General features: G+C 35.1%; 1 protein-coding gene across 2 annotated transcripts in view; it reads left to right on the top strand.

The window, feature by feature from the left end:
• LRBA (LPS responsive beige-like anchor protein) overlaps positions 1-25316 on the top strand; it is a 1037640-nt gene that overhangs the window by 234552 nt on the left and 777772 nt on the right. For both annotated transcript variants that reach the window (XM_077139839.1, XM_077139840.1), the window contains 7 exons: positions 14915-15973; positions 16917-17092; positions 17934-18087; positions 18481-18661; positions 20892-21019; positions 21544-21651; positions 24786-24945. In XM_077139839.1, coding sequence (XP_076995954.1) covers positions 14915-15973; positions 16917-17092; positions 17934-18087; positions 18481-18661; positions 20892-21019; positions 21544-21651; positions 24786-24945 — 1966 coding nt within the window. The remainder of the gene's footprint in view (positions 1-14914; positions 15974-16916; positions 17093-17933; positions 18088-18480; positions 18662-20891; positions 21020-21543; positions 21652-24785; positions 24946-25316) is intronic.

A 25316-nucleotide genomic window follows, 5' to 3' on the forward strand; every position in this document is an offset into this window, starting at 1 on the left:
TTAGACTGATTGATTTTCTTATGTTGAACCACCCTTGCATTCCTGGTTTAAACCCCACTTAGTGATGATGTGTGGTTCTTTTAATGTATCGTTGGAATTGATTTGCTAGTATTAGTTGAGAATTTTTGCATTTGTGTTCATTAGGGACATTGGCCCGTATCTTTCTTTTCTGCCTTGCCTTCATTTGGTTTTGGCAGTAGAGTGATGTTCATTTCATAAAAAATGAGTTAGTAGTGTTCCTTTTTCACCAAATTTTTGAGTGAGTTTGAGCAGAAGTGGTGTTAATTTTTTTTGAAATATTTGTTAAATTCTCCTTTGAAGCCATCTAATCCTGGACTTTTTTTTTTTTTCTGTAGGGAGTTTTTTGATGATTGACTGAATCTCTTTACTTGTTATTTTTTTGTTGAGATCTTCTGTTCCTTCTTGAGTCAGTGTAGGCAGTTTGTGTGTTTCCAGGAATTTTCCCATTTCATTTAAATTATCTTGTTTGTTCGTGTATAGTTGTTCATAGTATTCTCTTATGATTTTTAAAATTTATTCAGCATTCATGATAATGACCCCCCTTCATAATTTTTTTTTTTTTTTTTGTATGGGAAGTCACTGGGAATTGAACCTATGTCTCTGGCATGGCAGGCAAAAACCCTGCCTGCTGAGTCATGGTGTCCCACCCGCCCCCTTCATTTTTATTTTGTTTATTTGCCTCCTCTCTCATTTTTCCTTTTGTCAGCCTAGCTATGGGTCCATCAAATTTATGATTTTCTCAAAGAACAACTTTGTGTTTGTTGATTCTTCATATTGTTTTTTGTTGTTGTTCTTCAGTTCATTTATTTCTGCTTTAGTCTTTATTATTTCTCTTTATCTATTTGCTTTGGGGTTAGTTTACTGGTCTTTCTCTAATTTCTCCATATGAGCAATTAAGGCTTCTATTTTTGCTCATTCTTGTTTCTTAGTATAGGTATTTAGTTCAATACATTTCCTTCTCAACACTGCCTTTGCCACATCCCATAAGTTCTAATATGTTGTGTTCTTATTATTACATGTCTCCAGATATTTACTTATTTCTCCACCAATTTCTTCTTTGACCCACTATTTGAGTATGATGTACTCTCCATGTATTTGTGAAAATGTTGGTGTTTTGCTGATTATTAATTTCCAGCTTCATTCCATTGTGGTTGGGGAAAGTGCTTTGGATAATTTCCATCTTGTTAAATATATATATAGACCTGTTCTATGTCCCAGGATATAATCTAATCTAGAGAATGTTCCATGAGTAGTAGGGAAGAATGTACGTGTTGGTGTTTTGGGGTGTAACAATCTATGTGTATTAGGGATAATTTATATGTCGTCTTGTTTAAGTTCTTTTTTCCTTGTTGATCCTCAGTCTGGTTGTTCTATCTATAGCGAAGAGTGGTGTATTGAGTCGCCCACTATTGTTGAAATTTCTGTAGCTCCCTTCAATTTTCCTCATGTTTCCTTTATGTTCTTTGGAGTTCCTTTATTGGGAGCATAAACATTTATTAATTAAAAAAATAAACAAAATAAAACAACATACATAATCAATAATTCACAATATCATCACTTAGTTGCATATTCATCATTTCTTAGAACATTTGCATTAATTCAGAAAAAGAAAAAATAGAAAAAGAAATAAAACGAAAACAGGAAAGAAAAAAAAAAGATTATAACTACCATACCCCTTACCCCTTGCTTTCATTGATCACTAGCATTTAAACTAAATTTATTTTAGCATTTGTTCCCCCTATTATTTATTTTTATTCTATAAGTTCTACTCTTTTGTTGACAAGGTAGATAAAAGGAGCATCAGACATAAGGTTTTCACAATCACACAGTCACATTGTGACAGCTGTATCATTATTCAATCATCCTCAAGAAACATGGCTACTGGAACACAGCTCTGCATCTTCAGGCAGTTCCCTCCAGCCTCTCCATTACACCTTGAATAACAAGATGATATCTACTAGATGCATAAGAAAAACCTCCAGGATAGCCTCTCGGCTCTGTTTGGAATCTCTCAGCCATTGACACTGTCTCACTTCCCTCTTCCCCTTTTGGTCGAGAAGGTTTTCTCAATCCCTTGAAGCTAAGTCTCAGCTCATTCTAGGGTTTTTCTCAATCCCTTGATGCTGAGTCTCTGTTCATTCCAAGATCTCTGTCCCACGTTGCCAGGAAGGTCCACACCCCTGGGAGTCATGTCCCACGCAGAGAGGGGGAGGGTGGTGAGACCACTAGTCATGTTGGCTGGAGAGGAGCCACATCTGAGCAACAAAAGAGGCTCTCTTGGGGGTGACTCTTAGGCCTAAATTTTAAATAGACTTGACCTGTCCTTTGCAGGGTTAAGTGTCATATGAACAAACGCCAAAACTGGGGGCTCTGCCTATAGCTTTGGTGGTCCACCCTGCTTGTAAGAATATCAAGAATTCAGCTGGGGGAAGTTGAATTTTTCCCCATTCTCACCACTCCCCGAAGGGGGCTTTGCAGATACATTTCCACTCACTGATTGAATCACTCTGGGATTCATCGGGGTGCAAGACCTCCAGCTTCATTTTTTTTCCTCAAGATGTTTTTAACAATTCGGGGCACCCTGCCCTTCCAGATAAATTTGCTTGTTGGTTTTTCTATTTCTGAAAAATAAGTTGTTGGGATTTTGATTGGTATTGCATTGAATCTGTAAATCAATTTAGGTAGCATTGATATCTTAACTATATTTAGTCTTCCAATCCATGAACACGATATGCCCTTCCATCTATTTATGTCTTCTGTGATTTCTTTTAGCAGTTTTTTGTAGTTTTCTATATATAGGTTTTTTGTCTCTTTAGTTAAATTCATTCCTAGGTATTTTATTCTTTTAGTTGCAATTGTAAATGGGATTCGTTTCTTGATTTCCCCCTCAGCTTGTTCATTACTAGTGCATAGAAATGCTACAGATTTTTGAATGTTGATCTTGTAACCTGCTGCTTTGCTGTACTCATTTATTAGCTCTAGTAGTTTTATTGTGGATTTTTCCGGGTTTTCGACGTATAGTATCATACCGTCTGCAAACAGTGATAGTTTTACTTCTTCCTTTCCAATTTTGATGCCTTGTATTTCTTTTTCTTGTCTAAGTGCTCTGGCTAGAACCTCCAACACAATGTTGAAAAATAGTGGTGATAGTGGACATCCTTGTCTTGTTCCTGATCTTAGGGGGAAAGTTTTCAATTTTTCTCCATTGAGGATGATATTAGCTGTGGGTTTTTCATATATTCCCTCTATCATTTTAAGGAAGTTCCCTTGTATTCCTATCTTTTGAAGTGTTTTCAACAGGAAAGGATGTTGAATCTTGTCAAATGCCTTCTCTGCATCAAATGAGATGATCATGTGATTTTTCTGCTTTGATTTGTGGATATGGTGTATTCCATTAATTGATTTTCTTATGTTGAACCATCCTTGCATACCTGGGATGAATCCTCCTTGGTCATGATGTATAATTCTTTTAATGTGTTGTTGGATACGATTTGCTAGAATTTTATTGAGGATTTTTGCATCTATATTCATTAGAGAGATTGGACTGTAGTTTTCTTTTTTTGTAATATCTTTGCCTGGTTTTGGTATGAGGGTGATGTTGGCTTCATAGAATGAATTAGGTAGTTTTCCCTCCGCTTCGATTTTTTTGAAGAGTTTGAGGAGAGTTGGTACTAATTCTTTCTGGAATGTTTGATAGAATTCACATGTGAAGCCGTCTGGTCCTGGACTTTTCTTTTTAGGAAGGTTTTGAATGACTAATTCAATCTCTTTACTTGTGATTGGTTTGTTGAGGTCATCTATTTCTTCTTGAGTCAGAGTTGGTTGTTCATGTCTTTCCAGCTACCCGTCCATTTCATCTAAGTTGTTGTATTTATTAGTGTAAAGTTGTTCATAGTATCCTGCTATTACCTCCTTTATTTCTGTGAGGTCAGTGGTTATGTCTCCTCTTCCATTTCTGATCTTATTTATTTGCATCCTCTCTCTTCTTCTTTTTGTCAATCTTGCAAGGGCCCATCAATCTTATTGATTTTCTCATAGAACCAACTTCTGGTCTTATTGATTTTCTCCATTGTTTTCATGTTTTCAATTTCATTTATTTCTGCTCTAATCTTTGTTGTTTCTTTCCTTTTGCTTGCTTTGGGATTAGTTTGTTGTTCTTTCTCCAGTTCTTCCAAGTGGACAGTTGATTCCTGCATTTTTGCCTTTTCTTCTTTTCTGATATAGGCATTTAGGGCAATAAATTTCCCTCTTAGCACTACCTTTGCTGCGTCCCATATGTTTTGATATGTTGTGTTTTCATTTTCATTCGCCTCGAGGTATTTACTAATTTCTCTTGCAATTTCTTCTTTGACCCACTCGTTGTTTAAGAGTGTTGTTGAGCCTCCACATATTTGCGAATTTTCTAGCATTCTGCCTATTATTGATTTCCAACTTCATTCCTTTATGATCCGAGAAAGTGTTGTGTGTGATTTCAATCTTTTTAAATTTGTTAAGACTTTCTTTGTGACCCAGCATATGGTCTGTCTTTGAAAATGATCCATGAGAATGTGAGAAAAAGGTGTATCCTGTTGTTGTGGGATGTAATGTCCTATAAATGTCTGTTAAGTTAGCTCATTTATAGTAATATTCAGATTCTCTATTTCTTTACTGATCCTCTGTCTAGATGTTCTGTCCATTGATGAGAGTGGTGAATTGAAGTATCCAACTATTATGGTATATGTGTCTATTTCCCTTTTCAGTGTTTGCAGTGTATTCCTCATGCATTTTGGGGCATTCTGGTTCGGTGCATAAATATTTATGATTGTTATGTCTTCTTGTTTAATTGTTCCTTTTATTAGTAGATAGTGTCCTTCTTTGTCTCTTTTAACTGTTTTACATTTGCAGTCTAATTTGTTGGATATTAGTATAGCCACTCCTGCTCTTTTCTGGTTGTTATTTGCATGAAATATCTTTTCCCAACCTTTCACTTTCAACCTATGTTTATCTTTGGGTCTAAGATGTGTTTCCTGTAGACAGCATATAGAAGGATCCTGTTTTTTAATCCATTCTGCCAGTCTATGCCTTTTGATTGGGGAATTCAGTCCATTAACATTTAGTGTTATTACTGTTTGGATAATATTTTCCTCTACCATTTTGCCTTTTGTATTATATATATCATATCTGATTTTCCTTCTTCCTACACTCTTCTCCATACCTCTCTCTTCTGTCTTTTCGTATCTGACTCTAGTGCTCCCTTTAGTATTTCTTGCAGAGCTGGTCTCTTGGTCACAAATTCTCTCAGTGACTTTTCGTCTGAGAATGTTTTAATTTCTCCCTCATTTTTGAAGGACAATTTTGCTGGATATAGGATTCTTGGTTGGCAGTTTTTCTCTTTTGGTAATTTAAATATATCATCCCACTGTCTTCTAGCTTCCATGGTTTCTGCTGAGAAATCTACACATAGTCTTATTGGGTTTCCCTTGTATGTGATGGATTGTTTTTCTCTTTCTGCTATCAAGATCCTCTCTTTCTCTTTGACCTCTGACATTCTAACTAGTAAGTGTCTTGGAGAATGCCTATTTGGGTCTAATCTCTTTGGGGTGCGCTGCACTTCTTGGATCTGTAATTTTAGGTCTTTCATAAGAGTTGGGAAATTTTCCGTGATAATTTCTTCCATTAGTTTTTCTCCTCCTTTTCCCTTCTCTTCCCCTCCGGGACACCCACAACACATATATTTGTGCGGTTCATATTGTCCTTGAGTTCCCTGATACCCTGTTCAAATTTTTCCATTCTTTTCCCTATAGTTTCTGTTTCTTTTTGGAATTCAGATGTTCCATCCTCCAAATCACTAATTCTATCTTCTGTCTCTTTGAATCTATCATTGTAGGTATCCCTTGTTTTTTCCATCTTTTCTACTTTATCCTTCACTTCCATAAGTTCTGTGATTTGTTTTTTCAGTTTTTCTATTTCTTCTTTATGTTCAGCCCATGTCTTCTTCATGTCCTCCCTCAATTTATCGATTTCATTTTTGAAGAGGTTTTCCATTTCTGTTCGTATATTCAGCATTAGTTGTCTCAGCTCTTGTATCTCATTTGAACTATTGGTTTGTTCCTTTTACTGGGTCATATTGTCAATCTTCTGAGCGTGGACCGTTATCTTCTGCTGCTGGCGTCTGGGCATTTAGTCAGATTTCCCTGGGTGTCGGACCCAACAAGGTTGTAAGATTTTTCTGTGAAATCTCTGAGTTCTGTTTTTCTTATCCTGCCCAGTAGGTCGCAATCGTGGCACACGTTTGTCTCACGTGTTTGGAAGGGATCCCCGCCGGTCACAGATCTCCGCGGCCTGGGGATTTCCGATCCAATTCTCTCCGTTGGTTTGGGGGGCTGCATGTGGTGGGGGCGTCAGCCGCCGCGGCTTGAGGGGACCCTGTGGCTGGTCGTTGGCCGCAGCAGGCCCGGGGAATTCGCCACCGGACCAGGAAGTCGCCCGCGGGGGAGGGGCGTCGGTCACTGGCCGCCGCGGCCTGGGGTATTCCCCATCGGACCAGGAAGCCACCCCCGGGGGAGGCGCACCGCGGCTTGGGTAGCCCTCTGATCTGAGACTCGTAGCCGGACCAGGAAGCCGCCCCCAAAAGAGGGGCGCTGGCCACCTCGGCTTGGTAAACTTGCCTCTCCGAGAGTCTCACCCGGCCCGGGAAGGAGGGAGGGAGGTGCTCCGGCCGCCGCCACAGCTGCCGCTGCTCGGGAAATCTGGTACTAATTTTTTCTTGAATATTTGGTAGAATTCACATGTGAAGCCATCTGGTCCTGGACTTTTCTTTTGGGAAGCTTTTGGGTGATTGATTCAGTTTCTTTACTTGTGATTGGTTTGTGGCGGTCATCTGTTTCTTCTTGAGTCAAAGTTGGTTGTTCATGCCTTTCTAGGAAGTTGTCCGTTTCATCTACATTTTTGTATTTATTGTCATAAAGTTGTTCATAATATCCTGTTATTACCTCCTTCATTTCTGTCGGGTCAGTGGTTATGTCTCCTCTTCCATTTCTGATCTTATTTATTTGCGTCCTCTCTCTTCTTTTTGTCAATCTCGCGAAGGGCCCATCAATCTTATTGATTTTCTCATAGAACCAACTGCTGGTCTTATTGATTTTCTCAATTGTGTTCATGTTCTCAATTTCATTTATTTCTGCTCTAATCTTTGTTATTTCTTTCCTTTTGCTTGCTTTCGGGTTAGTTTGCTGTTCTTACTTCAGTTTTTCCAAGTGGACAGTTAATTCCTGTATTTTTGCCCTTTCTTCTTTTCTGATATAGGCATTTATGGCAATAAATTTCCATCTTAGCTCTGCCTTCGTTGCGTCCCATAGGTTTTGATATGTTGTGTTTTCATTATCATTCGCCTCGAGATATTTACTGATTTCTCTTGTAATTTCTTCCTTGACCCACTGGTGTTTAAGGGTGTGTTGTAGAGCCTCCATGTGTTTTTGAATTTTCTGGCACTCTGCCTGTTATTGATTTCCAACTTCATTCCCTTATGATCTGAAAAAGTGTTTTGTATGATTTCAATCTTTTTAAATTTGTTGTGACTTGCTTTGTGACCCAGCATATGGTCTATCTTTGAGAATGATCCATGAGCACTTGAGAAAAAGGTGTATCCTGCTGTTGTGGGATGTAATATCCTAGAAATATCTGTTAACTGTAGCTCATTTATTGTAATATTCAAATTCTCTGTTTCTTTATTGATCCTCTGTCTAGATGTTCTGTCTATTGATGAGAGTGGTGAATTGAAGTCTCCAACTATTACGGTAGATGTGTCTATTTCCCTTTTCAGTGTTTGCAGTGTATTCCTCATGTATTTTGGGGCATTCTGGTTCGGTGCAGAAATATTTATGATTGTTATGTTTTCTTGTTGAATTGTTCCTTTTATTAGTACATAGTGTCCTTCTTTGTGTCTTTTAACTGTTTTACATTTGAAGTCTAATTTGTTGGATATTAGTATAGTTACTCTTGCTCTTTTCTGGTTGTTATTTGCATGAAATATCTTTTCCCAACCTTTCACTTTCAACCTGTGTTTATCTTTGGGTTTAAGATGTATTTCCTGTAGACAGCATATAGAAGGATCCTATTTTTTAATCCATTTTGCCAGTCTATGTCTTTTGATTGGGGAGTTCAATGCATTAACATTTAGTGTTATTACTGTTTGGGTAGTACTTTTCCTCTACCTTTTTGCCTTTTGTATTTTGTATGTCCTATCTGATTTTCCTTCTTTCCACACTTTTCTCCACACCTCTCTCTTCTGTCTTTTTGTATCTGACTCTAGTGCTCCCTTTAGTATTTCTTGTAGAGTTGTTCTCTTGGTCACAAATTCTCTCAGTGTTTTTTTGTCTGAAAATGTTTTAATTTCTACCTCATTTTTGAAGGACAATTTTGCTGGGTAAGAATTCTTGGTTGGAAGTTTTTCTCTTTTAGTAATTTAAATATATCATCCCACTGTCTTCTCGCCTTCATGGTTTCTGCTAGAAATCTACACATAGACTGATTGGGTTTCCCTTGTATGTGATGAATTGCTTTTCTGTTGCTGCTTTCAAGATCCTCTCTTTCTCTATGACCTCTGACATTCTGACTAGTAAGTGCTTGGAGAACGCCTATTTGGATCTATTCTCCTGGGGTACGCTGCAGTTCTTAGATCTGTAATTTTAGGTGTTTTATAAGAGTTGGGAAATTTTCAGTGATAATTTCTCCCATTAGTTTTTCTCCTCCTTTTCCCTTCTCTTCTCCTTCCATGACCCCCACAACATGTATATTTGTGCGCTTAATATTATCATTCAGTTCCCTGAGTCCCTGCTCATATTTTTCCATTTTTTTCCCTATAGTTTCTGTATCTTGTCGGATTTCAGATGTTCCGTCCTCCAGTTCACTAATCCTAACCTCTGTCTCTTGGAATCTACCATTGTAGGTTTCCATTTTTTATTAATCTCTTCTACTGTATCTTTCATCCCCATAAGTTCCGTGATTTGTTTTTTCAGACTTTCCATTTCTTCTTTTTCTTCGTTCCTTGCCTACTTCATATCCTCCCTTATTTCACTGATTTGGTTTTTGATGAGGTTTTCCATGTCTGTTCTTATATTCTGAAGTAGTTGTTTCAGCTATTCTATCTCGTTTGAACTATTGGTTTGTTCCTTTGACTGGGCCATATCTTCAATTTTCCTGGTGTGATTTGTTATTTTTTGCTGGCGTCTAGACAGTTAATTACCTTAATTAGTTTATTCTGGAGATTGCTTTCACTTCTCTTACCTAGGGTTTTCTTGCTAAATGAATTTGTTCTCTATCTGTTCTTTGACCTTCTGTTCAGCTTTTTCTGGACCTCTAGCTTAGGTTTTTTTTAACAGAGGATAATTTTTCAGTTCTTGTTTTCTTGTTTCTTGCCCTGCTTGTATGGTGCCTTTTCCCTCCCCACCCTTAGGAGGGTCTACGTAGGTATTTTAGACTCGACCCGGGTTTTCCCGGACTAAACTGGCCTCCTGTCCGGGGCAAGGAGTCACATGAGTCAGTTTTCCCTGAGGGCGAGACCCAGCAGGTTGAAAGACTTTCCTGTGAAGTCTCTGGGCTCTGTTTTTCTTATCCTGCCCAGTATGTGGCGCATCTGCCTGAGGGTCCCACCAGCAAAAGATGTTGCAGCACTTTTAACTTTGTAAGACTCTCCCTGCTGGGGGCGTTGTGGAGACGAAGGATAGGTTGTAGGCTGGTTTTAATGGCTTCAAGACCTGGGGTCTGAAATCCTTGAGGGAGGAATTCCACCTGTAGTTGGGCTTCACCCCTCTCTTGGGGAAGGCACAGGTGGGAGACAGCCCTATATGCAGCCCATTTCTGCCTATGCCTAGGGCAGGTGTAACCCGAGAAGTCCCACCTCTGAATCCAGAGGCAGCCAATTCTCCATAGAAACACAGCCACTAAAACCTTTGTTTCCTCCCCTTTCCTCTTTTTCCGTGAGCCGAATGAGCGACTTCTGCCTTGACCAGGTTTAGAGTCTCTTTCCTTTCCCTCTGGGAAGCCGCCTGTGGGGGAGGGGTGCCGGCCGCCAGCTGCTGCGGCTTGGGGAACTCACGGTTTTGGGGAGGCTTGCAGCCGGTCCACCTGGTCCAGACTGGGGTACGCTGTGTGTCCGGTCACTGACATGGCTCCGGGAACTGTTCTGTACTGTTTCTGGTTATTCAGTAGTTGTTCTGGAGGACAAACTAAAATGCGCACATTGCTAAGCTGCCATCTTGGCCCCTCTCTACATTTATGACTCTTATTCCTTCTTGTTGAATTGTCCCTTTTATTAATATGCATTGTCCTTCTTTGTCTGTTGTGCTGTCTTTACATTTAAAGCCTATTCTATCTGATGTTAGTATAGCCGCTCCTGCTTTCTTTTCATTATAGCTTATATAGAAGACATTTTTCCATCCTCTCACTTTCAATCAGTGTGCTCCTTGGATTTAAGATGTAGCGCTTGTCAACAGCATTTACGTGCATTATATTTTTAATCCATTCTGCCAATCTGTATCTTTTAATTTGTGGGTTTAGTCCATTAATGTTTGAAGTTATTACTGTAAACACAGTTGTTGAATCTACAGATTTTATCCTTTAGTTTTTATTTGCCAGATCTATATATTCTTTTCCCTCTCTCTTTATCCTTTCAATTAGCCTTACTTGTACTCTTCAATTCTGTACCCTCCTGCAGACCCTCTTCTCCTGTCTTTTTTTCTTCAACTGACAGGATTCCATTTAGTATTTTCTGAAGGGTGTCTCTTGTTGACTAGTTCTCTTAGTCTTTGTCTTTGAAGCATTTAGTCTCTCCCACAATTTTAGAGAACCACTTGGCTGTATACAGAACTCTTAACTGAAAGTCGTTATTGTTCAGGGTCTTAAATATATCATACCTTCTCACCTATGTGGTGGCTCATAAGTAGTCTGAACTCAATCTTATATGGTTTCCCCTTGTATGTAGTAGTAGATTGTTTTTCTCATGCTGCTTTCAGGACTTTCTGCTTTTCTTCAGCATTTGACAGTCTGATTAGTATGTGTCTTGGAGTAAGACTGTTGGATTTGTTCTATTTGGGGCTCATTGGGCCTCTTTGATTTTCATACTTATGTTTTTTGTAAGGATTGGGAAGTTTTCTCCGATTAGATCTTCAACTAGCCATTCAAAGGTTTGTGTGGAGATTAATTGAATCCTTACATACAAAATATTTAGAATGGTACCTAGTACATAAGTGTTAGCAACGGTTATTATTATGAACTTAGAGTGTTGAAAGAATTAGCACATGAACTCAGGAACCAGACTGCAAGGCAAGCATTCAAATTCTCAACTTTCCATCTTCTAGCTGAATAGATGTATACAATTTATTTCTTTTCTGTCTTATGTTCCTTCCCTGTAAAATGAGAAAAATACTACCAAATTCATAGTTATTTTAGATTAATAAACTAGTGCATAGTGTATTTAGAATGGTGCCTGTCACATATGTAGCATTGAGTAGTTTTCTACTAGAAAGTGCAGTGATTTTTGTCTCATTCGCTCATGTTTCCTGAGTGCCTAAAATATGGCTATACTATACTGGTGCTCAAATATTTGTTAAATGGCTGATTATGGAAAGATCACTAATATATTTTAAGTGAAAACAAAGTATGGGATAATCTGTTAAATGAGTATTTTTTTTTTTGGAAAATATGAATTTGCATTTATATTTGTGTCATATGCACAAAAAAACCCTGGAAAGATACATAAGAAATTAATAACTGGTGCTTGTAATTGTGGGAAATTGTGTAGGTTTGAGTATCAGTGATGGGAAAGAGACTTTTCATTACATAATGTTTTATGTTCGAACTGTGTGAGTATATTACCTTTAAAAAACTTTATTGTATTGAATGAATGAAAGCCTTTATTGTGTATATTATTTGTTTTCCTTATGAGATTGTTTCACTTTGTTTTTGACCATATATCTTTGTTTCCATAACTAATTCTTTTATGTATTTCCTTTGGATAGCATAGACCTTATTTGATATCTCTCCAGTCAGGCTGTATGAGGATAGCATTTAAAAACTTGGGCTTTAACTGTAATAACTAGATTTATACGCTAGATGCCTTACATAAGATAGCTTAGTAAATACTTATCATTTGATTTAATTATTATATCTGTTACCTACACCATTATTAGTGCAGGCTGTTCAATCAGAGATCTTTATGCAAAGATCTATTGTATTGGAGCAATCACTTTGAGCTATGTTCATTGATACTCTATATGGGAGGATTCAGCTATTTTAAAATATATGTCCTTTATAAATTGTGGAACAGTTTGGTAATCTAGGAATTACGAGTTTGCCTATAGGTATTTTCTTAGGAAAGTAGTATAAAGTGAAAAGGATACATTTGCAGTAAAACAAAGCCAGTTGCTAAAATTACCTAACATTCAATATTTTAAGAAGTCTAATTTTTTATAGGTTTAATATTTTTTAATATACTGATAGAAAGATAATGTTAATCTCTTGATGTACTCATCTTTTACCTTCTCAGTAGTAAATTTGAATTCCAGTGAAGAAGAAATTAATAAGAAAAGAAATGTAGTTATGAGCTCGTAAGTTTTGTTAGTAGTTTCTGGAATTGCTTTCCAAACATTCCAAACTGCTATAGATTAGCTATCAAATGATTGGGAGGATTAATGACCAGTCTTTAGCTGGGTAATTTAGAGCAATATCTGGTAATTAATTGGGAATTAATGTGACAGATATCTTAAGGAAAACAACATCAAAAAACAACAATGATAATTGCTCATTTGCTGCTTAGCTTTTAGACTATCAGAGTAAACAAGAGGGAAATTTAAAAATCAATGAAACTCAGAATGTAAAGCTGTCCCTTCCTCACACAGTGTAAGTTTCCTTTCAGTGCTAGAGTTAGTTTTTCAAACTAAACATACACAGGTATGTTTACTTTATATATGGTAAACCTATTTAAAAACAAGTAGAAAACAATCAAAAGAAATGTGAGGATAGTGATTTCCTCTTGATGGTGCAGAGGATGGGCAGTATATTGGGAGGGATGCATAGGGGCACTGTGATGTACTCTTAATGTTTATATCTTGACATGGGTGTTAAGTATATGCTAATTTTAAAAAATTATTTTTCTTTAGCCTGTACATATAAATTGTATATCCTCATGTGCATTGACATAGTTTACTATTACAAATTTAAAAAACTCTTAATTTGACTAAAATCAGTGCAAATGATTATTGAAAATTAAACTCATTCCATAAGACTGGCAGTTGTAGAGATAAATGATCTATTTTTGAAATCAGTGAGTTTTGTAGTATGTAACTTGCCTTCTTTAGTAATAACTGTTATATCAGTGCAGAAATTCTCTCTCTAAATTCAATTTTCCAAACAGCAGTTTAAGTGATCCTTTTCAGAAGGAAATTGATCATATCTTTACCACTTTCAAACTTCTCCACTGACTCTCTAACATACTCAGAATAAAATTTAAAGTCCCTGTCATAGTTTATAATGCTCTACAATCATGGTCTGGCCAATAGCTGTATCCTCAAACTCACTTTCTATACTTGTCAGTCCACTGATTTATTGTAGTTCCTTGAATGCACCGGCTTATTTTGACTCCAATGTCTTTGCATTTATTCTTCCTTCTGCCTGAAATACTCTTCCTCTTGGTATACACATAATTTGCTCTCTCACTTTATTTTTGTCTCTGTTCAGTTAACATCTAAAAAAGAAGATTTGTACATTGTGCGTTCTTTACATTTTTGTTTGCCTCTTACCCAAGTCCATATTCCTGATGTTCAAAATGTTGTACGATCTTTGGACATAAAAAAATATGCTTTACTCTTTATTATTGTTTACTACCATACTCCAATCCTAGAACTCAGAAAGGTTTGTTGAGTGAACGTTCAATTCACTATATATTTTGCAATAACATAAGCTAGAATGAACAGTGCTAGAATGAATAAATTATAATTTTATTTATACTTTGCGCTTGTGTCATGTTTTTTCCCTTACTTTTAAAAATATTTTTCCTGTAATCAGTTTTATTCATTTACTTGGATAATGGGCAGAACATGGTATGGGGATGTTCACAGTGCCTGACCCATAGTAGTCATATGTAAATTGAATAAATGGTACTTGGATGGAATAACTGAAACTTTTGGAGCTTTTGTAACCAGTTCAGACTTTGAAAATTATGATTGACCCTTGGGGAATGGTTGGATTGTTTTCATTCTTAAAAGAATTTATATTCTTTAGCTTAGTACAACAAGGTTTTAGTTGTTTAATAGATATATGGAGAGCTACTTTAATCGTGGCATGATTAATTGATATTTTTAATCTCTGCTAAAGTCAGCTCACAAGGAAATGGGTTTTCATTGCAGTTTAGGAGACAGTGTATTATCTAATACACAAATCATTTCCCAGTGCTACATACTTAGTTTCTGGTGCAAATTATAGGGACCCTAGATTAACGTGCGCATCCGTCAGCATAAGCTAAATAACTATTATTTAGGTGTGGTTTGAAGCCATGTTACCTGTTAGCATTAAGATTTTCTGTAGTTTTTTTTTAATGTTTAGATTTTTGCAATTGACTTTTTATTCTCATTTTACTTTATTTACTTTTATTTTACTTTGTTTTGGAATTGGTTCATATGCTATTTGTAATTATGCAAATGTATTGAATATAAAGATTAAATTTCATGTATTTAGTATGGGGTTTGGTATTTTCTATTAAGTCGTATGGGTTAAAATAAGAATATTGTAGATAAACTTGTATTTTGTCACATTATCTAAACTGTCTTTGAAAAATTGTTGAAAATATATTAACTGTATTCTGTTTTCTTTGTTCTATTAATTTTTTAAGCATATTTTAACTGTACTTTTTTTTATATAGGTCACTTTTGAAATACATAAAGAAGACCTTGTCAATATATTTAGGGAACAGAAGGGAAAAACTGGTAAAGAAATAGGACTGTGTTCTTTGAGGCTAGTCCAATCAGTCCCTGGCATAAACAGGGAAGTTGATGCTTCAGAAGGGTCCCAGCAATCTGATACTAAGGATTCTCCTGCCTCATCTCAGATCGTCAGAAATGATGTTGAAAACTCAAGTATTGAGAAAGGATGTTTGGTAGAATTTGCATCTGATAAGGAACTGCAACCTTGTAACAGAGTTAATGAAAGGAAAACTGGGCAAGAAAATCAGGAGTTACTGAATGAGGTCACCTTAGAAGAAGCATTAACAAATGAGATAATGAATGCAGAGGATTTGGAAGTGTCTTCTGACATAATAGAAGCTGTGACTATTTCATCTGATTCTTTTAAAACAACAGGCAAAGATATAATGACCCTCAGTGAAGTAACTGCCTCTGTAAGTTCTCCTTCAGAAGAGAATGCTTCAGAGGTGCCAGGATTATTGGAGAAATCTATAGTAGAGGAAGGAGATGATGATTATGTAGAACTGAAAGTAGAAAGTAGTCCTTCTGAGGACACCATTCTACCTACTGAGCTCCAAAATAATAGCTTGTCTCCAGCTGCACATGAAGCCAGTAAAGGACAGGACATATTGGGTAACAACCACAATTTAATATTTGCTGAGGAAAAACCCACTACTAAAAAGCAAACTGATACTGAAACTCAAGATTTTGACTATTCTGAAATCTTAAATATGACAGCATCAGGGTCTTCAGCTACTTCAACAGAAGCTCCTGCTTCCTCAGTGACTATACAATCAGGCAATGGTCAGATGGTGGAGGAAGGGAAAAAAATAGCTTATCCTGCTGGAGAAACTAAATTAATTGATGATTGTCATGGTAATATTTTCGAATCTCCTGCTACTTCTGAGCAGAAGATTGCCAAGTTGGATGTTTCCAGTGTTGCTACAGATACTGAGAGACTAGAATTGAAGGCCAGTACAAACATGGAAGCTTCTCAAGTTCATCGACCTGTACTTGAGGTGATTATATGTATTCCCTTCTTGCAGTGTATTTGCATTGAGTTAAAATAGAGTAAGTGTGTATACTTTTACGTTACTTTATTTTGGAATTGGTTCACATGCTACTTGCAGTTATATATATAGGATTAATATAAAGATTAAATTTCATGTGTTTAGCATAGGTTTGGCATTTTGTACAAGTTTATTAAATGGCACCTTTTATATTATTTGTATCACAGCGTCACCGAAAGTTGTCACTTTGAAATTTCAGGACTAGTATAATTTTAGTTTATAAAGCAAAAATTGGAATACTTTTCTTTTACTCCTTTATTTGACTAACCCAGCCTTAGCAGATTAGTGTTTCAACAAAATCTGGGACTGTCCTCCTACAGAACTGCTGTCAGTTTATAATTTTACCTAAAAAGTATGTGGGATAATATTGTTTCATGAGGTTGGTTTACTTCCGAAGAGGAAGGAGTGTTTGTGAGATCTAGAGGCACAGCTTTCTCCTTTGCCAGTTTCTCGTAGTTACTAGTGAGACAGTGGCTGGTTGTATGTTTTCCTTTCCCATTTTATTCAACTCTTATACTCTCACCTTCCTTCCAACTTTGTTGGCTTGCTCTTCATTCTTGTTGATTTATATTCTGGATACTACCATTCTTTTGTGCTATTATTCAAAACTAAGAACATTTTAATTACTCATATAAAATGCTATGTTGATTGGTGGTGATAGTGACATGGTTCCAAGATAGTTGTTTAATTGTGGTAATTTAGCACTTTGATAGCTTTACTCTAAAAGTATTAAAATACTAGTGTTATTACTCATTGATAATTTTTGTTTCTTTAATTTGGACCTTTGGTGTCTTAATGTTTGTTTGATGAAATGCATAGAAGCCATTACATTATTTATTTTTCTAATGCTTTCCTTTGAGGGTGAATTACTGTTTTAAATTTTCTTTGTTAGATGCCAAGACAAGAGCAGTCAGGTCAAGGTGTAGCTGCACTTGCAGCTAATGGACAAAGGAGGGATTCCAGGTCAACAGTGTTTCGTATTCCTGAATTCAAGTGGTCTCAAATGCATCAACGTTTGCTCACTGATCTGTTATTTTCAATAGAAACAGATATACAGATGTGGAGAAGGTTTGTCCATATGTTTATTAAAGAAAATGTGTATAAATCTTAGTCTTTGTTTCCAAATAAATTTATATAGTTGATATTTATTATTAATTTTGGGCATTCGATTAAAAAGTAAAATATAAATTATTTCTGGGATAGAGTATTATGGAATTAATTTTTATTTCTCATTATAAGAAATCCTGTCTGGATTATAAATACTTGAAAATCAGAAATTTTTCTTTTGAAAAAATTGCTGAAGATTTCTTATAGCCTATTTCGTAGCATGGAATTCATCAGAAGGTAGGTCTACTAAGTGGGTTTGCTAGAAGAAATTCTAAAAAAATAATTGGGGTTTAATTAAAACATTATCCAATGTATTTTTAGTATAAAAGATGTATTTCAGATTTATTTTCCATTGTATAACTTATGTTTTAAAAAGTGCCTGGTTTACTTTTATTTGTATACTACTCTTATTCTGTTTAAAAGCACTTTAAACAGAACATTTCCTGAGAAAATGTTAGTAGAAAGTTCATTTGTAATAGCATATTTGACTCCATTTACCTCTTAAGAGAACCTCTCAGTTTTGTTCCTAGTTAAGGTTAATTCTGTTCAACTTTTTACATCAAGTGTAAAATGAATAGAATTTATGTTTCAGCACTGATGGAGAGTATAGGGAGTAATTGCTGATACGGAATGGTTTACTTCTTCTGAGGAAGTATACAACCCCCAAATGCCTGCTGCCTCATTCTTTCCTCAGCTTTCAAAATGAAGCAAAAGCATCTTTTTATCCTCCTTACCCTCAAATAGGCAAACTGTTTTTCCCTTTCTTTAACTTTGTCAGTAAACATTCTTTATCTTTGGACAGCCATTCAACAAAGACAGTTATGGACTTCGTGAATAGCAGTGATAATGTCATCTTTGTACATAACACAATTCATCTCATCTCTCAAGTGATGGACAATATGGTCATGACTTGTGGGGGTATACTACCATTGCTTTCAGCTGCTACATCTGCTACAGTAAGAACTTTACTACTATATAAAATTGTGTGAAAACATGAGTGCCATGCATCTTTATTGACTAAAACTTGAATGTTTTGGTTATTATGCATCATAGAGGCTGTGAATCTAAAGTAAAAGGATTTCTTAAAATTACCTGAAAGGCCCTTAGAATCAGTTCTAAGAATGAAAGAAATAAAGAGGTCATTTTTTAGGAATGACTCAGGTAGTGAAGAATATGATTAATAATGTTTCAGTTTTTTGCTTTCATAAAAATAAAATGGCAAGTAAATGACTGTTGTAGTAGATTCTGCAAGCTTGGCTTTTTATAAAATTTAGAAAATTGGGGAATGTGTTTGGTAAAATTAGATTTTTATAAGAATATAGGCACAAATAAAACTTTATTCTTTACAGCATGAACTGGAGAATATTGAACCTACTGAAGGCCTTTCAATAGAAGCTTCTGTGACATTTTTGCAGAGGTTAATTAGCCTTGTGGATGTGCTAATTTTTGCAAGTTCTCTTGGCTTTTCTGAAATTGAAGCTGAAAAAAATATGTCATCTGGAGGAATTTTGCGGCAGTGTCTCCGACTGGGTGAGCTGTTAAAACCCATTATTTAGAACTTTACTTAAGAATTTTTGCTAATCCAGATATATGAAATTGAATATTATATTTGCTCTTGGTGGTGGTAAAATGTTTTCTAGGCAGTTTGTCAGATGGCTACTTTTTAACCTCCAAGGAGTTGATGAACTTGGAAAGGATGTGTATTTTGTAAATTCTACTGAGGTGATTCTGGTTAACATCCCTCTATCCACCACCCCCAACTTTGCATTAAAGTAGTGTTTCTTAAACTTTAAAGTGTATATGAACCACCTGAGGGTCTTATTAAAATGCAGAATCCATGCTATAAGTTTTGGTTGCAGCTACAATTCTGTTTTACAAACACGCTTGATTTAGAGCGAGGCTCTAAATTAGCACATGCAAGTAAATCCTTTTATTCAGCTAAACTGTGGTACTTTGATCAAGCAGTTGGTAAAATTGTTGGGTCTTTTTGAAGCAGTTCTTCCTTATGTAATGCATGAAATGACTCCTTTGTGTTAACTGGACTTCTTTAGGTGAAGCAATTTTTTTTTTCATCTTTGTAGAATAATTGCTGGATCTAGTGTAAATACTGACATTATGTTGATCTGTTTATTAGATGGAGAGAAGAAAGTGGGTAGTGGGGACCAAGAGATTGAAAGCTAAACTATTAAGAATGATGACCGTATAAAGACATGAAAAATTAGCACCTATGAAAACATAATGTCAGAAGTAGAAAATGTAATTAGTTTAAAATGTTTTTCCTTATTAAAGGTTAGCAAGAATATTGATTATATAAACTGAGATATGCTTGTATTTGGACTTTTATGGTCCAATTATTTTTACTCAAAATGCTATTCAGAGTGCTTTTAGACTTATGATGCCTCAAAGAACTTGGTATAGAATCTTATGGTAAGTTGTTTTTAGTATATGAATTAAGGAAGACTCATTGGTGAATATAACTAAAGGAAAACTCACCTTTTGTTGTTAGGTGTGATTGCTGATCATTTTCTAACTTTTATTCGTAAAGAAATTAGGAAACTTATCCAAAAATCATCAGTTAAAATTGATTGATGTGGGAATTTAAATATAGTTTTGTCTACCTAGTGAAAGGAAAGTGAAGGTGTGTAGAGGCAGAGAATGCTTGAAAAGAAGGAATGGATAGACTTCAGCGGACCAAGGCAAGCTTTATTAGAGAGTTTGAGAGGGACGGCCTGAGGAACAGTCAAGCCTGGAGGACTGACTGAACCTAGAGCCACGTAAGGGGAGGGAGAGCGGCATATTTATAGAGCAGGGTTTGTTGAAATCAAGAAAAATAGAGAACAAAAGAAAAAAGAACAATGTCTTTGTGGTTACATGTCTGTGGTTAAATGTTTGGTATGCTTCGGAAATTGTTTGAAATAAGCAGGTGGGGCTCTCCAGTTCACCAGGGTGGGTGAAGTTCATCAGCCCTGAAAGGTTAGGCCAGATTTGGCAGGTCAGTTTTCTGTTAGTTCCATCACTTAGCACTCTTATTCTTTCTGCTATAGTGTACTTTTTAAATTTTTTTAACAAAATAATTAAAATATTTAGACTCTTTTGCTTTTATATATGCTATGTTTTCAACTTTTTACCTTCCTATAGAGTATATTTCTAAAACTAAAAGTACGAAGTTACTTTTAGTAGTGCTTCTTACTTAAAGTGATGAAACTTAAAGTGTCTTTTCCAAAATCACTTGGTAGAATATGTTAAGCTAGGTAAAAAATACAAATGTTTTGAGACCTGGTCTCCTCATTCCTGTCCTTCTCCTTGGGTGGGAATGAGAAGGTGAGATGACAACAATAAGAGCAACCTAAGACTTATCAACTCTAGGAAATCAGGTGTGGTTTTTAACTTTCTAATGCTGACCTTATTTTTATTTTATGCAAACTAGGTCAAAGGTAGTATAAGAAGCTTATTTTCCTGGGCAGAATTCCCAATTTCACAACGTTTGTATTCTGTATTCTCTTTCTCTTTGTGTTCTTTCCTTTCTTTATTCAATCTAACTTTGTTGCACCATTTGGCACCTTTACAAGGTTTTAACAGAGTAACAAAGTCAGACAGCAATAGATGATAAAATGGAGACATTTTTAGCAGTTTGCTGAAGGTAATCTATTTGAAATAAAATCTTAATGTGAATTGTGTTGCATAGGCAATTTTTAACAGTTACATAATCTTAAATGTAATTTTCTTTTGTTGCCCGTTTTTTCCTTAAAATAAATTATAGTTTGTGCTGTGGCAGTAAGGAATTGCTTAGAGTGTCAACAGCATTCACAACTGAAAACTAGGGGAGAAACAGAAAAAGGCCAGAAAATAATACATAGCCTAATTCCTATGGGGAAATCTGCAGGAAAGGTAAGCATACAGAATGATTAATTGTTAAAAAGCAGACTGTTATTTTATGATTGAGATCTTAAATTTATTTGTTCATTTCAACATAAATTTAAGTAAATCTGATGGCGGTCCTAAAATATTTAAGTTGTGGAAATAACATTCAAATATTTGTGTTTAAATATACAGTAAAGATTTACTTAAACTTAACCTTGCCTACTCTTCCAAATGTTTGCTTTTCTTCGTTCTATGATTCCTTTTCCTTCAGATCTTTCCATTTGTTTTCCTTGTACTTGGTGAGGTAGTTAGCTTGCAGTTTTGATTTTCCCTGCACTCCCTTCTACACTCCCCCCAAGTCACTGTGTCCCCCACCCCAAAATAAAAGAAAAAAGAAATAAGTAGGGAAGAAACCTGTGAAAAAGAATGTTGTAGCCATGTTTTTCTGGTTCGTAGAATATTGTGCTTATTTTTTAAAATATCTGGTAATAAGTGTATGTGTGTCTATATATATCTATATCTATATATATTTGTTTGTTTTTGTCTTAAAGAGTCCTGTGGACATTGTAACTGGTGGTATATCACCAGTAAGAGATCTTGGTAGGCTCCTACAAGACATGGATATTAATCGGCTTAGGGCAGTTGTCTTCAGAGACATAGTAAGTTACTATATTTTTTTACATCTCTTTTAGCTGATAATATTTTTTCCTAGGCTTAGAGTATTTAGGGTGTAAACTCTTCATGATATAAAATAGTCCAGTAGAGATGGGAAGGCCTAGAAACCAGCACCATTATATATAAATACCAGAGTGACAATACTCAAAAAGATTGATTGCATAGTAAGCACTGGAGGTGCTTTATGTGTACTCATTAAGTTGAACAACTTCTTGAGGTGTATACTTTTGTAATTCCCATTTTATAGGTAAGGAATTTAAGGCACAGAGAACTTGAGTATTTTATCCAAGCTAATGGATGTTGTAAATGATAGAGCCAGGATTGAAACTTGGCAGTCTAACTCAAGTCCATTCTCTAAATGTAATGAAATGTTCAACTTTTAAAAGGTGTATTAATTTATTGAATATCAGATATTTTTCCCTCAAATGGATAAAACTTGATATAAAAGTACATGATGAATGGGTACATTGTTTTCAGTGTGGTTTTTAACTTTTTAAAATGAAAAACAGTTTTGTTTTAGTTGATTTTGATAAAGTTGAGGTGATAAGATTCAATGCAGAAATTTAAAATCATACAAGAAAGTATGAAGATGAAAATAAAAATAATATATAATCCCATTCACCAGGATTTAGAATATTATCACTAATTAATATTTATTGAACACATTGCATATTAAATGCAGTACTGGATACCCTAAATATATATTACATATAAATTTCTTATAAAATTATAGCCTATAGTTTTTACTTTCTTTTCTTTGATCACTAATGTTTTATTCCTCTCTTGAGTTCTTCACCAGTTCTTATATACTTCTAGAATTTGTATATTATCACCAGTTAACAGTTATTGAATACTTACTATGTATTAAACACAGTATTGGATGCTCTATATGTATTATTTTATTTACTTTTCACAATCCTATGGGTAAGATAGCAATGTTAGGTTAAATAATCTGTTCAAGATCAGTTAGTGAGAGATGGAAGTAAGTTAAAGACCTAGAGAATCTGATTCTTGAAATTTTAATCTTAACCACTAGGTTATATTGTCTCCCTAAATTTCAGTTCTTTGCTTTTTGGTAGCCATTATTTTTCCTTTAATTAAGAATCCATCAACTTTTTCTTCAGAATCCTCTGACTTTGGTCCGTTTTTGACACTAAATATTGTAGTTCCCTTTGCTCCCCAATTACTTTTTCTGGGCAGTGCTGAATCTACAGCCCCATAACTTTTTATTTCCTAGAATGATCTTTAAAAATCTAGAATAAATAATGTTGTTCTTTCGCTTTAAAAAGTCTCTAATAGCTTCCTATAACACTTAAAATGAAATCCAAACTCTACATAACGACTCAGTCTGAGCTGGCTTCTGTGGACCTTTCTAACCTCTTAATATCACAATATTTAGAAACAGAATTAGAATATCTTCTTTGTCTACCATGTCATTTCTAAAAGTAATAGTGGGTTTTTTTTTTTTTTTTTTTTGTAATTATAAAATTATGTAATCCCCTTGCAGGAGATTTAGAAAAGAGAAAAGATCATATTCTCCAAACCACATCCCAGCATTTAGACTCTTGAGGCATAAGCAAACTTTCATGAGAAATGAAATGACCTAAGTTTGGGAATAAAAAAGTTTTAAATTGAGGTTTAGGAGCTAAAGCTTTTAATCACTTTACTCTGAGTTCAGATTTGATTTTTCACTTAATGTCTGCCCTTAGGTAAGTCACTTCACTTCTCTAAGCCTTATCTTGTGCAAATGTGTTAATGAATGTATATGAAGTATATATCACAATGCCCAACTCATAATATGTATTCAATAGATGACAGCCACAATTGGAAAACTCTTGTTTCAGGGGTTAAAACTTAAACATAAGGATCTATGGAGTATTTTTTATTAGATGTCAGAAATCAAGCATATATTATAAACTCTGTAGTGTGATTAGTAAACATGGAATAATATTAATGGGCTAAAAACGGTTTTAGATCAGTAAACTTATAACAAGTTAAGACCAACTAGGTTATTTGCCTGCATTTTTATTATTAATATACTTAGCAGCTGGTCTTATAATAGTTGTGCTAGAGAAACTCAGGCATGTCTAGAGAAAAGGGAAATTGTACATTTATCTTTGCATCATAGTAGGAAGTTCTTACATGAGCTTAAAAGAAATCATAGATTTTGTTAGATTACAAAAAACATACATATATAATTTTATCAAGTGGTACCTTCTGGTAGATTCTGATATCTCATTTTTTCTTGAAATTGAGTATGTCCAAACATTTTGACAATTGTTAACTTTCAGTCTTGTTTGAATCATTAGTTTTCATTTATTTATCTTTAAGCAATAATATTCTTTATCCACCTTAAGCTTACGTCTACTAATTGAAGTACCTTTATTTTTTAGAATTTTGTGCCAAGTTTGAGTTTTTACTTTAAATTAATTAAGTTCAAATCTATTTTGAAAAGATGAAAGAAATAGTGATGTACCCAGGATCCCCTTGACTAGGGAATTTGACCAAATGAAGGGAACACTCATATACAGATATGTAAATGATGTAGAGAGCTAGGTTGAAGTTGTAGAGGTCAATCTAATTAATCCTTTTCTTTTTGGAAGACACTTTATTTTCAAAAATCCTGGACACTTGGTTGTCTGTACTACTTAAAATAGTCTCAGGAAGTCCATTGGCCTGCTGTTCTGTATTTTATAGCCTCACTTTTTTCTGTTTGATGTTTGTCTTTTAGCACAACTTTTATTGTAATTTTTACATATTGTATCCTTATGGTTAAAAGTTAAGATAATATCAGCTATCCACATATAATAGTGATAATTACTATTTGATTAATCCTATAAAGTATACTAGGGCATATCTCTGCATATTAAGTTACCTAATGAAAAAAAATTAGCCAGCCACTCTCATTCCATATTTTGCAAGTATGAAATTTCTCATACAAAGGCATTTTTCCCAGAGTCATTATTTCATCTTTTTTCTCATATTAATTTATTATTATTTTCAGTGCATATTGAAAGATTTCTGAACATTTTCTTATACTTAAATATTTTTTATGTAAAATAAAATTAAAATATGTTACTTAATAGTGGCATAATCAACTACTTTAATTTTTCCTCAGGAGGATAGCAAACAAGCTCAATTTTTAGCCTTGGCAGTTGTATACTTTATCTCAGTTCTTATGGTCTCGAAGTATAGAGACATTTTGGAACCTCAAAATGAAAGAGCTAGCCAGTTGTTTATGGAAACTGGCAGTGAAAATGGGAATATATCACTCCCTGGTAAGTTTCCATTGTTTATTCTCTGGTATCCAAAATTCCAAGAAAACATGACCTATTAATGATAGTGAAAGTATTGATTCTGGAATTTAAATCTATTTATATATAAAGCAAGAGCCTTTTATGTGAAGTTGGCTTCAAGAGAGAGGCCACCTCTGAGAAACCAAAGAGGTCCTCTGGGAGTGACTCTTTGGCATAATCGTAAGTAGGCTTAGTTTTTCCTTTGCAGGAATAAGTTTTATAAGGGCAAGCCCCAAGATCAAGGGCCTATTGGGCCTTGTTACTTGATGCTAGCTGGATTTCTGAGTTTTTCTCCATAATATTTGAAGACCTCTCCCCACCCCCAACTATGTTATTTTCAGCATGGTAGCCAT

Source organism: Tamandua tetradactyla, chromosome 22 (genome assembly GCF_023851605.1).
Source record: "Tamandua tetradactyla isolate mTamTet1 chromosome 22, mTamTet1.pri, whole genome shotgun sequence".
In the NCBI taxonomy this organism is placed as follows: Eukaryota; Metazoa; Chordata; class Mammalia; order Pilosa; family Myrmecophagidae; genus Tamandua; species Tamandua tetradactyla.